The 15,301-nt window shown below is 39.2% G+C and overlaps 1 protein-coding gene across 16 annotated transcripts in view; it reads right to left on the bottom strand.

Moving 5' to 3' along the window:
- Window positions 1–15,301, bottom strand: part of cnot1 (CCR4-NOT transcription complex subunit 1) — a 159,926-nt gene that overhangs the window by 111,607 nt on the left and 33,018 nt on the right. For all 16 annotated transcript variants that reach the window (XM_033035982.1, XM_033035993.1, XM_033035984.1 and 13 more), the window contains 7 exons: window positions 14,919–15,017; window positions 12,329–12,397; window positions 12,157–12,211; window positions 10,342–10,545; window positions 9,225–9,393; window positions 7,213–7,339; window positions 5,229–5,339 (listed from right to left, as the gene is read on the bottom strand). In XM_033035982.1, the coding sequence (XP_032891873.1) occupies window positions 5,229–5,339; window positions 7,213–7,339; window positions 9,225–9,393; window positions 10,342–10,545; window positions 12,157–12,211; window positions 12,329–12,397; window positions 14,919–15,017 (834 nt within the window). The remainder of the gene's footprint in view (window positions 1–5,228; window positions 5,340–7,212; window positions 7,340–9,224; window positions 9,394–10,341; window positions 10,546–12,156; window positions 12,212–12,328; window positions 12,398–14,918; window positions 15,018–15,301) is intronic.

Genomic DNA, 15,301 nt, shown 5'->3' with positions numbered 1-15,301 from the left:
TTTATCTCACCAGCTCCTTCTAAGGATAAAATGTAGCTAATTTTTAAATGAACCCAGTATTTGCTTCAAATGTATTCTTTGGCGACCATATTCACACTCTCCCAACAAATCTACAAGTGCTAAATTTGTATTGAATAATCTTGTACTTGCTTTGTAACTTGCCATCTGTAAAAAGTATTCCGGGTTTTGCCCCATTGAGTGTTTATATGTCTAGTGGTCATTCTCAAATATATTGTTGGGAAGGGTCCATAGTCAATCAAAATATACCTTTTCCTCGTCTGATTAATACAGTAATATCTCTGCTACTTGGCTATAGAGTTTAGCATAAATAAACAAAATAGATTACACACCAAGACAAGTACTGATTCAAAAAATGTTTAATTACAGCTGAGAAGTTTTCAGTGCAATTGCCAGAACATGAAAGTGTGCTGTCCAAATTATATTCCTCAAATTTTGTGGAAATGCAACAGGTTGTATTTCCGACAGCAAGCGGGAACTCTGAAATGTAATGTTGGTCTCTAGCACCACTGGAAATCTGACTTTCAACCTTTTCCCCCTTTCCCTGAAACTTGATTTCTATACCTTCCATCAGATTGTCTAAACCACTGACTGAACACCACTGTTGGTATTTATATTCTATCAAGAGCTGGCTGCACAGGCAGAATAAATCAATGCTCCCCAAGCTGGCAACCTTCCAATCATCCATTTGCTAGTCCCTCGTCACATGCAAGGAATTTCCTAGTCTAGACGTTGTTGGGTTTTCCCCAGTTCTAGCAAAAGTTTTCAAAATACCTGAACTGCTGAATGATTTGAGCTACCTGGCCAAGCAAGATCTCTGTACAGGCTGGGATAGGAAGGTTGGGCATGGTGAGGTATGCTACCAGGGTTAGCATTAAATTGCATTACACCTGAATTGTCACACCTTGGAAACAGAAGCAATGGTTTTCTTCACTTTCTTAATTTTCTTAACCATTTTTCACCAAATCAACATCTAGATTTATGGAGCCTCTCTACACTCCGAGAAGACAGGAAACACAAAAGAATGTGTAGGAAGGAACTGCAGATGCTGGTTTAAACCAAAGATACACACAAAATGCTGAAGTAACTCAGCGGGACACAAAGCATCTCTGGAGAGAAGGAATGGGTGACGTTTCGGGTCGAGACCCTTTTTCAGATTAATTAAGTTACTCTATCTTCGAGCACAAAAGAATCTTGACTCTGGTCCACTTATTGGGCTTGGTATTTGAAACAAAACTGTACTTTAGTACAGGCTGCATGGCTGTCTCACCAGATACAAGAAACAGCGAAAATCAGAAGGGATATACCATCAAGGTGGCTTGCCAATTTCTGTTGATAAAATTCCGGGGATAAAATCGGGTGTGACGATTAAATGTGTCCATCCACAACATTTAATGTAGGAATTATGAAACATGTTGAGTGCTCGTTGCATATGTTTTAACAGAGTAGCTGCATACAATGGCTTAAGTGTGGGATGGACAGGATGGGTGGAAAGGGAAATCATAGAATTGCAGAGGTCTGGAAGGGTCCAGAACACCTATCAAACTTTGAACCAAAATTGTATGTAAACCTTAGATGTAATAATATTTGAGACATCTTCTTACAATCCAAAGTTGTGCATAGCACTATAGAACAACATTTTATACATTAGGATTAATAAAGCACGTTCCAAAATATTTTCCTGCGTTCATAAAATTTATTTTTGCCAACACTATAATAAGAAATTCAGACTGAAGAGGGACGGTGACTATTACTGCCGGTTAAGAACTCGAAAAATAGCGCATCGGACCTTCTGGTTCCAAAATTCAACTAAAGTATTACCAATGCAGTGAGGAGATAATGCTGAGAGATGTTTGTTGGAGTGTCTCAGTAAACAGCAAACTATCCACGGTCTCGTCATTATGTATCAATCGATCCCTAAATGAAAACACCCCCTTTACAGTTTACTCCCTTTACGTTGGAATGTCTGGCACTGAAGCCACTGGTGTGAGCACAGCTCCTCCGTCCCTAATCTATTTGCACATACCTGCTTACAATATCTATAATTCCGTTAACAACTTGAGGGCTGTATAAATAGCACTAATTATAAAACATCCACCATTTAATTTATATAAGAACTTGGAAAAATAGATGAGTTGCCCATTTAGCCCATTGGTCTAATCACACTGAAACCATGGCTGATCTTTAACCTCCATGACACATCCCATGATTCCTTTAAAATATATCATGATGTTTAATAGGTGGACACAGAGTAACTCAGCGGGACAGGCAGCATCTCTGATGATCCAGAGATGCTGCCTGTCTCGCTGAGTTACTCCAGCATTTTGTGTCTACCTTCAATTTAAGCCAGCATCCGTAATTCTTTCCTATACATGATGTTCAATAGACTGAACTAAGAGACTTAACAAATAGAGAATTCCAATAATTCACTGTCTCAGAGGTAACAACTTTTCCTGATTTCTTATTTTCGGACAGTGACCCCCTAGTTTACCCCTAACAACTCCGACCCCCGACGCATGTGGCAAGGCATCCAGGCCATCACGGACTATAGACCCACCAACACCACCCCCACATCCAGCGACACCTCCTTTCTTGAGGAGCTTAACCACTTCTTTGGCCGCTTCGACAGGGACAATCTAGAGACAGCCATCAAGGCTGTGCTCCCTGCTGATCACCAATCCCTCACACTCACCCCCTACGACGTGTACGTGGCACTGAGTAGGACTAATGCACGTAAGGCGGCTGGCCCTGGCGGCATCCCCGGGCGCGTCCTCAGGGCCTGGACTGACATCTTCAACCTGTCACTTGCCCAAGCAGTTGCCCCCACGTGCCTTAAAACCATCTCCATCGTGCCGGTGCCAAAACACTCCACTGCGGCAAGCCTCAACGACTTCCGCCCAGCTGCACTTACCCCCATCATCACCGAGTGCTTCGAGAGGCTGGTCCTGGCACACCTCAAAGGCTGCCTACCCCCCACATTGGATCCCTATCAGTTTGCCTACCGCAAGAATAGGAGTACGGAGGATGCCATCTCAACGGCACTTCACTCCGCCCTCTCCCACCTCGACAACAGAGACACTTATGTAAGAATGCTGTTCATCGATTACAGCTCAGCATTCAACACCATTATACCCTCTAAACTGATCACCAAACTTGGTAACCTGGGCATCGACCCCTCCCTCTGCAACTGGATACTGGGCTTTCTAACCAACAGACCCCAGTCTGTTAGGTTAGACAAGCACACCTCTTCAACCCTCACCCTGAACACCCGCGTTCCACAGGGCTGTGTGTTGAGCCCCCTCCTCTACTTCCTCTTCACCTACGACTGCACACCTGTACATGGTACTAACACCATCATCAAGTATGCAGATGATACAACGGTGATTGGCCTCATCAGCAACAACGATGAGTCGGCCTATAGGGAGGAGGTCCAGCTCCTAGCAGCATGGTGCACTGACAACAAACTGGCCCTTAACTCCAAGAAGACCAAGGAGCTCATTGTAGACTTCAGGAAGTCTAGGAGCGGCACGCACACCCCCATCCACATCAACGGGACAGAGGTGGAACGTGTTTCCAGCTTCAGGTTCCTGGGGGTCAACATCTCCGATGACCTCTCTTGGACCCACAATACCTCAACTCTGGTCAAGAAGGCTCACCAGCGTCTCTTCTTCCTGAGGAGACTGAAGAAGGTCCATCTGTCTACTCAGATCCTGGGGAACTTCTACCGCTGCACCATCGAGAGCATCCTTACCAACTGTATCACAGTATGGTATGGCAACTGCTCTGTCTCCGACCGGAAAGCACTGCAGAGGGTGGTGAAAATTGCCCAACGCATCACCGGTTCCTCGCTCCCCTCCATTGAGTCTGTCCAAAGCAAGCGTTGTCTGCGAAGGGCGCTCAGCATCGCCAAGGACTGCTCTCACCCCAACCATGGACTGTTTACCCTCCTGCCATCCGGGAGGCGCTACAGGTCTCTCCATTGCCGGACCAGCAGGTCCAGGAACAGCTTCTTCCCTGCGGCTGTCACACTACTCAACAATGTACATCGGTGACTACCAATCACCCCCCCCCCCCCCCGGACACTCCTCCCACAGGAAAAACACTATGTCTGTATACATGTAAATAGATTTATTTATTGAAATCATATTCTATGTCGCTCTTCCAGGGAGATGCTAACTGCATTTCGTTGTCTCTGTACTGTACACTGACAATGACAATTAAAGTTGAATCTGAATCTGAATCTAGTTTAAGGCTTCTTAGACAGAAGAAACCATCAGAAGCCTGCATGTACCCATCCAAGCCCTATGTATTTTGTATATTATCACCTCAAAGGATGACAATTTCCAAAAACTCCCAGTCAGAACCCTGGAATTAACATGTACCACTGATTTATAATCACTTCCACAAATGAGAACCTGCAAAACTACTCAATACATTTTCTCCACTGCCAATCTAGTTGAATTGAGTTCATTACCTCTGTTCACCTTTGCAGTAAAAGAAAAATAGGACATTTCTACTCAAGCTCCATTGCCTATAGGCAAGATAATCTCCTGTTCAAGCCATTTTCATTGCATTATGCTATTGAAAGATCAAAAAAACATATCCTTTGCAACTTATTAATGAGGTGAACATTGCTGCCAAGGCCAGTATTTATCACCATTCCTAACTTGATGGTGACAGATCTTTCTTAAATGCAACCAGTTTCCCAAGGCAGCTCTGCTTAATCAATTAGTTGTGTCAGTTAAGGTGACAAATTAATTATGTCATTTCTGGTTAAGCAACCAAAATAAATGGAACTACAGCACAGATTATAGAAAAGCGGAATCATTGAACTGTGCTGTGATGTAACAAAATGAACAACATTTTATCAATATTCTTTTAATGGATAGCCATTGAGTGGTGAAAAAAAGCATTTTTGACATTTGGAATTGGAGTGCTACTAAGCAGTAACCTTTTCAGTGCAAAAATATCATATATCGCCTGTTATTGCACATAATGAGATTTCAGCATCTGTCATTCTGACCAACGCAGAAAATCTAATATTTCAAGCATGGTTTCAAGCATGATGAACTAGATAAAATCAAATTTACCCCCACATCAACAGCATCACTCTTTACAATTTAAGTAAATGACATTTTCTTTTTTAATTATATTTGACAGCATCAAAAATGTAAAAACCATTTTCTCTAAAATATCAATTGCTAACTTACCACATCTTTCACAACATCAATAAATATTTCTACATTCCAAGTATGGGCCTGTGCAGAATCAGTTTTATCCTTTCCATCACTCCAGATTCCACTTCCAGGGGCTGAGATAGACTGTGAACACAAGTAAAACTTTCATTGATAAGTAAAAAAACAAATTAGTGATATGTCTGCATGCTATAAAATGAGGGAATTGATAAGATGGATGGTCAGTCTTTTCCCAGAGTAGGGATTTACAAATAGAGAACAGAGGTTTAAGCTGAGAGGGAGATAATTAAAAAGAGATCCGAGGTGCAAGTTTCTCCACACAGACATTGATGGTAGATGGAACGAGCTGCCATAAGAGGTAGTAGAGGCAAATACAATTACAAAGTTAAAAAACATTTGGAAGCATACATAGATAAGAAAGGTTTACAGGGATATGGACCAAATGCAGGCAAATGGGATTAGCTCTGGCAACTTGGTCAGTATGGACAGGTTGGGCTGAAGGCCTGATTCCATGCTGTATAACTCTGATTATCGCAAAACAAATTACCAATTTAGTTATCTCTTATAAAATGAACAGGGAGAATACATAATCTTGCTTTAGTTTTAGTTTTAGAGATAGAGGGTGGAAACAGGCACTTCGGCCCACCTGTACACTAGTTCTATGTTATCTCACTTTCTTATCTTACAAACATTGGGGACAATTTATGGAAACCAATTAACCTACAAATCTGCATGTCTTTGGAATGTGGGTGGAAAACCGTGCAACCAGAGAAAGCCCACAGCACCCATAGTCAGTATCAAACCCGGGTCTCAGGCACTGTGAGTGCAGCAGCACTACTTCTGTGCCACTGTGCCACCCATTGAATGGTATACCTATTAGTCTATTTGTTAACATTGAATGAATACAGAGCTCAAGCATGTACTTAATCTTGTCAATCAATAACTTTACCAAAATTGCCCATGCCCATTCAGGTTGGGCATTAAAAACGTGTCAGTATAAGAAAGCTCCTTAGTGCTTTCTACAACTCCTCACTCAACTTTCTACAACACCGCTCCTTTTCTATCTCAGCAGCTTTAGCCAGTGAACAAATATCATGTCAGCGCTGGTATTTCGACACGTCCCATATCAGTTTGTGCCTCACCTAACTTTTAAGACAATGCACATTAAGGTTCCAGTGATTAACTAGTGCACATCTTTACAGTTAAATGTTCATTAAGGGAGTGCTGCCTCACAATATAATGTAACGCAAGGCCCCATTTATATTGACATGTCTGAGTAAAATTGGCAAAAATCTAAAAGCATGGACAAATCTAAAAGCATGGGCGAGTGTGAACTGAGAGGGCCTGAAGTTGACTTTGCAGAAAAAATGTTCCAGGGAAGTGAATACACCTGGAATAAAAAGCTAGATTGTACATTCGAATATGTGCAATTCTGTACAATTGAATTAATCCAAGATTTTCCATTCTGCCCTGCTCAGTGCACCATTTTTGCAACTACTCAACTTCTGGCTATTTTCTTCTCATTGAAATCAACGTCATAAAGATTGACAGACTTGCCACCGTTCAAAACTTCTGCCCAGTTTAGCGAGCAAAATCAACAATTTTGGGGACAACGGGAAGATCTTCCTCATGGTTTCAGGGAGAGCTGGAGGGATATTTTCAAAATATCGATAAAACACATTTAGTCACAAACTTGGGTAAATGCTATTACAAATCCACCAGCAAAAAGATGCTATACATGTAGGTGCTCTGGAGAGGACATGAAATATGCAACAATTTTCTTGGTCTGATTGGAACCTTGGTCCTATGGCACATTATTGTGGTGAAATGGCTCACAGTTGAGAAATTGATCAGAATTACAAACAGATAGTGGACCATACAAAAATGGAAAGTCAACAAATTCAGAGTACAGTAAGAAAGCCACACTATAATGAAACATTAATTTAATAACTCTACTGAAAGTTTTTCATATATTCTTATTTTCTGAAATTATGTTTACTTGTAAGGAAATGCCATCAGTCAAGCCCGAATGCGTCCGAGCCATCATTCCCAATACCCTGGCAACCTGAGAAGCTGTCACTTCCCGAACTCCAAACTGCAAAATGATCTGACGGCATTCTTCAGCGCTGCAAAAAAAGTACAATTTCTGGTGGTGAAATAATCTAAACAAATGTGATAATTTTTTCTCAGTTTTGCACAAACTAATGGATTACTTTGAACATGAACTTTCATGCAAAGTCACAATGCTCATCAATGTCATTTTTATAGAATATGCATGCCTCCATCACTGGAGGAAAAACTTTAAATTCACAATGTTATGAAAAAAAGTGACTTTGGCATTCTCCAACTGCACACAATCAAGTAAAAGCCATTTAACTAAAGCAAAACACAAATTTAAGTAATTTATGCAGTAGCACCCCAATATTGATAGTAGGTTACAAACCATCCATATGCAACACAAATTAAATCCCCACAATCTTCAACAATAGACTTTGCAAGGGCTAGAATTGACAATCAAGATGTCAATGCAGATTTACTTTCAGTGCATAACATTGAGCTTGTTGTGAAACATTTGTCATGTAAAGGACAAATGAAAGATAGATGCATAGATTCAGCCCAAGCACATAAAAAAAGTAGTGTAAGACGCGCATTCTCAATTATAAGCTCAGTACATTACAATTGAGGAAGCAAACAGATACGTCCACTTTTATAATGGACTTTCAGAGGCTATTAATGTAGTGAATTTATTATCAGAGCATGTTGAGGAAAAATTGTATTAATGCTCCCTTTTTAACAAAGGTGACATACAATTTATAAACTACATCATGATACTCTACATCCAGACAGATTTATGGCCATGATTTCCAATGATGTATGTTTTGTTATGCAACTGTACCACTCAGGGCTTATCAAGCAGTGCTTGTGTCCTTATTCATAGCAAGAATGAAATAAAGTAAAGAAAGAGCACAAGAGGCTGCTTGTGGCATAGTAAAAATTTGGGTGCATGTATTCCATTCACATTAGTAGCAAGGTTTTTTTTTGCAGAGGAAAGCGTTAAAAATTGTTTAAATTGGACACCTGGTCATTTCAAGAGGTTCAAATGCTTGATACGGGTGCCAAATCCTTATAAAATGGTGATTTGCTCAAGGACAAAAATTTGGAATTGGAATTTTATAACACAATCTGCTATTCAGCCACTGGAATGGCCCCCAAAGCTCTTCATTTAGTTTTATTTGCCTGCACATTTCATAATCCCTTTCAAATATTTACCCATTTCCCCTTCAAGAAGTATTACAGGATTATCCTTCCATTGTTGCTTCTGGCAGACCATTCTATTGCCTGACCCACCCAAGTTATTATCTCACTTCTTTAATTGTTCTCCAATTATCTTAAGATTTTTACCCTCCAGTCACTAATACTTAAAACTGTCATCATTTTAAACACCTGCAAATTGGAGCCTTCTTTACTCTGGTGAAAATAGGTTCACTAATTCTCTCTCGAAGACACTAATACCCATTACTTCTTGGCGCGGTATATGCCATCTGCATTCCGATGACAGGCACACACATTCTACCCTGGCATTATACAACAAGTGACTCAGTTAAAATTCTTTAAAATTGCATTAACTATTTGTTTCATAAATAAAATTCCCATGTACTTAATCTTTCCATCCTACACTTTGAAAATAGCTCCTAGTAACTCAAGCCATACTTTATAGTTAAAAACCAATTGCCTTTCAATGTTTGTCATCATTTTATCTGTATTAATACAGCTCCTATCTTCATAACTCTGGCTTTAGGTTTATCAGAGAAAATGGTTTTCTAACAGAAGACAAAAACCATTCAAGGAACTCCAGCAAAGTAACTTGTTCTTCGGGCAGAAGGAGTTCAATGAACAAACAGCTTGGGAAATATTTCAGCAGCTTCCAATAGAACTCGTTAGTCTTGCTCAATGATGTTTGTAGTATTTAGTATTAACCCAAAAGTCGGCTACAAGTAAATTTTTACATACCTTGTACAAAAGCCGTAGCCTACTTCTTGCATAAAATCTGCTAGTGAGCTGTCCATCGTCGTTTTCACTATCCCTCCCGAATCAGACAGAATCCTATCCATCAGAATGTCCCGTTTTTCAGGATATAGCAGTGGTGCAAGCACCACAGGACAACGCTCTTGCGGAAAATCTGGTACAAAAAAAGTATAATGTATCAAGAAAGTAGTAACTTAGAAGTATTGACTGAAATAAATCAATGGGACTATTGAGACCCCACTAAATAATTAGTATTCATCTGAAAAGTATATTAAAAACAATTCCCAACAAACATTGAACATCTAAGCACTTTTTGTCTGCCTACCCACATTTGTACAATCACAATCAAGTTATTGTCAGAGAAGCTCCAGGTATCACTCTCAATTACTTCTCCCCCAGCATAGAGTGCCCTTGCCATTCGATACCGATCCAAAGTGTGAGGGTGCATAACTACATTACAGTTTTGTAACAGAGTAAATTAAACCCAAACTTATATTCTTCACTATTCTGTACACATAGGAAACCCCATTTGAACAAAGTATCAGTTGGTGATCAATGCACATGAAAATGCCTCGGATGTTACTAATCATTATACATGATTCAACTAATAACCAATGACCTCTTTCCCCCCCCCCCCCCATTCCAAAACTCCCCTTGAAATGGTATTAAACCATTTTCTGAAATAGGTTTACAGGATTCAATAAGTTCCAAATGATTTCATGCCCCTTTTGTGTTGCACGTTTTGTGTTTTTCTACTATAATATTAGAGTTCAGAATATTAAAGCAAGCACCTTCCATACATAGAATACCACGGTTCAAAGAAAAGGTTTCCTGGGAAAACGTGAATGGACAACAAACTTAGCAGTAAACCCCCAAACCTAAATATTTGATAAGATTAGATATAACATCAAGAATTATTCCACAGATTCACTCTTTTTCAGATTCACTTAAGCTTCTATAAACCCTACAACAACAAAAACAAATTAGTCCTCACATCAGCTGCAAAAACAAGGGCATATAACTGATTTTAACTACCCACAATTTCCCATTCTGGCATAGCACAGTCTGGGTGCAGAGGGTCATCCAACTGTGCTTTACTTACCTCTGCACAATGTCTTAAGGAAAGCGTCAATCTGTTCCTGTCCGACACCAAATGCTCCTTTTTGCCCAAAAAGAAGATGGGACAGGAGCAGGTGCAGGACCTCTATTGCAATATCCTGAAAGCCACCTTCTTGGTTCCCACTCACGTCTGCGTCAATGTAGGATCGCAGAAGATCAGGAAGCTTCTGTTTCACAAATTGGAGAGCTGAAATTGGAGAGAGGGGTTTAACACAGCAGCAAAAGTAACCTACATTTTGCCTCAATAGTTAGACCAGCAGGTACAGAGAACTTCAGCCCTGCAAATTCTCAGATCACTTCTGACTGTTGAATCTTCCAGTAGGAGAAGATTGGACAAAACAAAAGGAATGATAATGCATATACAATGGTACTTATTTGGAAGCTCCAAATAAATGCAACATTCCAGAACAGGGCATATTACATCCAGCCTGCAAATTCTGAGCTGGTAAAGAATAAATCACTTGGTATGAGGGGTAGCAGGGAGGGCAATTAAACCCATTTGCAACTCAAGGAAACAGATATCATATGCATATAGATATCATATATTCATATATCATATAAACATCAATGAAAATATTTTGTTTTAGATGGGGTTTTTTTTACAAAGTACTGCAGCTCTCTTGCTGTTGAATCAAATACACATAAATACAGATCTTGCTATGACTTATTAAAATTAATTTCTTAAACATTAAATAGAAAGCTGACTCTCAGCATTTTATTTTGAAATTTACTTATAATAATCTAATAAAAACATATCAATCAAAGTCATTTAATACAGAATCTGGTATTAGCGGCAAACTGAATGATCTTTCACAGATAATCTTAAACTTGCAACCATCAACGAGAAATGTTTCTAAAATTGGTCCAAATATAAACACCACTAAGGAACTGGGAAGAGATTTTTTTTTTTTAACTGTAATATGCAATGAAGAGTATTGAAAATACTGTTAAAGTTAGCTTTAACCCCATTTCATTTACAGAACAAGAGATGTAGATTGGCTACAGCATGTTAGCCAATTAGAATGCTTAGTAATAATAACCCCGCCTAATTATAACATTCAGTGTTAGATCCAACCCACTGTCTACCAGTCAGAGTAGCAGTGTGAATGTGTGATGAACTGCTTAGTTGTTAATGATCTGAACAATAAAGATGCTTGTGCTTCAACCTGTGTGAGTCTGGATTCCTTACACAAATCATTGACAATAGCACTAAATTAGACCAACCAAAATCACCAGCTTCAAGTGATTCTTTCCACTTTATCTACTGTAAGCGTAACAGAGAACTCGTCATATTGCATCTGCCAACTGAGCATATCCAAGGTATTTCACCAGACCAAACTGGAGTTAACTCAAAAGCAGTCAAGTTTAACTCAAAAGCAGTTAAGCAAACTATCCTAAGCACCAAACACTTAAGAAAAGTTCGTTTTTTGTCTGGGAGCCTTATATTAAGTTCAATCAACTACTGGTTCTTGCCGTACAACTTCATTGCTTTTAAGTTTCTAAATGGCACTGCTGTTTTTAAACAAATATCTCCAACAAACTTCAAGCATTTGAGCAATTCTGACAATTTGTGTTCTATGTGCTCCACACTATGAACATTATGCGATTGATATTTTATATCAAACTATTAAGTTCAGCTGAAGGGGAAAGTGGAAAAGATAAATGTTATTAACCCAATAATCTTGAACCATTAAACCATTGAAGTCCAGGATAAAACTATCTATACAACAAATATAATTATTCTCTTTTAAGCTTTCAATCACAGGTTGAAAATATTTTACATAAACAAAACACTCACCAAACGCTCGCAGATCTGAGCTAGAAGAATTCAGCAAGGCGAGGCCTAAGATAACCTGAAACACAGTCGTCCATAAATCAAACCAGAACTGTCTGTGGTGGGAATACATTTTAATCGGAGAGAAGCAAGGTTCAAGCCTGCAGAACAGCAATATATTACCATATTATCTTACCTCTTGGACTTTGCTTAACTTGAGCACTTTACTAAGTTGAGTAAACAGGTGGGGTGAAGGTTTCAGACTCTGTAAAGTAGAAATAGAAACTTGGGTTGTATAGGATAAGAAATTTAAACATAAATTAGAAATTTAAAAACAAAATCCAATGGAAATTGCATCTGAATCAGCAAATGGAAAATGGAAAACTTCAAGATGTAGGACAAAAACCTTTCCCTTGATTCTTCAGATATCTAGATGTTTATCAATCTCAGCTTTAAATAATATCAATGACAGGGTGTCTATAGCTCCCAAGGCTCGAGAACAATGATTCATCTCCCTCTAAAACAAGAAATCTCTATTTCAATCCAAAATGGTCTACTCCTTACTTTGAACCGAGATTTCTATGTCTTCCCCCATTTGCTACTTTTAGATTCCTTTGCCAAGGGAAACATCCTCCTTGCATCTACACTGTCCAGTCCATCTAAGTACGCAGTACATCGCAATGAGGACTCCTCTCATTTTAAATTCCAGACGATCCGAGTCTTACAAATAATCCAAAGAATCAATCTGGCGAATTTTTTTTTCCCCCTAAACCAAATATATCCATCAGAAAATTCCAGATGTTATCTGACAAAGGCCATATGTAACCAGCATAGACAACTTATTATTCTACATAGATCCTATAGCAATGAACGATAACATACCATTTGTACTATTACCATACCATTTCCAAATCACCAGCCATTCACCCATTTGAATAATCAACATTTCCCAACCTTAAAAAATACTCAGACATGTTTCTTCCACTGAATCACCTTGTGGCACATTCATTCATACCATGTTCAAACTGCCATATCGCTACTCGTCAGCACGTGGAAATGTAACATTTGGTTCCCCAACCAAATTAATGTTGACTCTAAATAGTCAGGGTCAATGCAACAATCTCTGTGACATCCTACCAATCTCTGTCTGCCAACCCAAGATACAATTAATCTTACTTTAAAAAAACATCAGTAATAACTTTATACCATACTTGTATATAATCCTCAACTCCATGAGCTCTAAATGTAATTCAACATATGGCATTTTATCGAAAAACCTTCCAAAAACATACGTATACCACAACACCTAGCCACCCCCCCCCCCCATCCCCCAACATCAATTCTCCCAGATAAAATTTAAAGAACTCTAAAACATATGTCAAACTTGGCTTCCATTTTATAAATCCATCTCTTCGAATTCAACCAAAGCTTCGACTGGCCCAATTGAAGAGCAATTTTTGCATTACATCTTGCATGCCATCAGCCAGTCGGATGCTGGGTTGGCCTTAGGCCAACCTGGCACAAGAATGTGACTTAGGCATCATTTCAGAAACAGTAAAAGGAGATCACTCTTCCCTTAGAGCTATTTCGCCATTCAATATGATTGGGACTTTCCCCAATGTCCCCTTTCCCTATACCATTTGATAACTTGTGTTGAAATGTCAACCTCTTTCTACAACCCCATGCAGTTCCAAATTCCACAGGATCACATCAATCCAAATCTCTTGCAATATAACCCGATATTCTGACACCATGTTCTATTCATCTCTGCCAGAGGAATTTTTTTCCTCACAGACAGACTGCCTATGCCTGTCATAGTTTCCTTACCTTCAATTGGATCACCATCAATTCTTCTCGCACTTGGTGAATGTTCATTTTTAGGCAAGATCAAAACTACATTAAATATTCCAAGTGTGATCGCGACAAGGCTTTGCGTAACTGTACATGTATTCAAATCCACTTACTATGAATGCCAACATACCATAAAGATAGTTCAAACGGAATTCCTGAACTCCTGCAAATAATTTCAAACACCAGCATTCTCTCATTCTGAAAGCATGACTTGCAAGGGTGCCATACTGGACTTAAATGAATGAATACCAATGATTTGTTTCAAGTTACCGCTTCAGTTATAGATTTATACACCTATCAGAATAAATTTTACAAGGGTTACCAATATCAGAGATATCAGACAGAATCGCTTTACTCACCAATCATTTTGAATAATGCATTGGTAATAACCATAACATGTGAAATCAGGATATGAAACTATAACTCAAATAAAGACAACTCCAACTCAGCAAGAATGAGGCAGAGCCACACAAGGTGACAGACTGCATAAGGATGCAGAAAAGTGAAGTTTTAGAGACAATGAGAAACTGCAAGACAGGCAGTGTGCAGCTATTACAACACCTTTCCTGTAATATAGAAAAGGACCAACAAGCACAGACATGTGATATCTGGTGACAACCAGAATGGAATCCACTGCAATGAGGCTTGAATATTAAAGACAATTCTTGGATAAAATGATAAATCCATAATTTGAAAAAATACCTCAAGAAAATCAAACTTAAATTAGCAAGTTTAATTAAAATCCATTTTCATTCTACTTATAAACAGTGTTGAATTCAATGCAGCAAGTAAAATTAAATGAGATTTTAACTCCTAATAAACACTCCATTCTACAACTTTCAAAGTACATTGATAAGACATTTTTCATTTACAGGTATGAGAGATTCAAGTCAACACATCCCAAAGTATAGTACTCGGTTGTAACCAGTGCCTACCTTCTGATAGTGCAATGGATTGTCAATGGCGTAACACAGCGTCGAGATAAAGTTTGGCTTGGTAATCAGCGACGCGCACTCCTGAATCAGAAACTGCGTCTGCAATAATAGTTTTTGGAAAAAGGTTAGAATAATTCAAGACAGCCTAAATGTACCCAAGTAATAAAAATTCAAACACCTCATACACAATAGTTTAAAAAAAAGACAAAGTGCTGGAGTAACTCAGCGGGTCTGGCAGCATCCCTGGAGAACATGGATAGGTAGTGATTAGGGCCTGGACTTCAGGGGAGGGGGGGGGGGGGATAGAAAGCTGGGAGAGGAGGTGTGAGACAAGGCTTGGCAGGTAATAGGTCAATACAGGTGAGGGGGGGTGGGGGTGGAAA

This window comes from Amblyraja radiata, chromosome 17 (genome assembly GCF_010909765.2).
Source record: "Amblyraja radiata isolate CabotCenter1 chromosome 17, sAmbRad1.1.pri, whole genome shotgun sequence".
Lineage (NCBI taxonomy): Eukaryota > Metazoa > Chordata > Chondrichthyes > Rajiformes > Rajidae > Amblyraja > Amblyraja radiata.
This window is presented reverse-complemented; position numbering and strand designations above follow the sequence as displayed.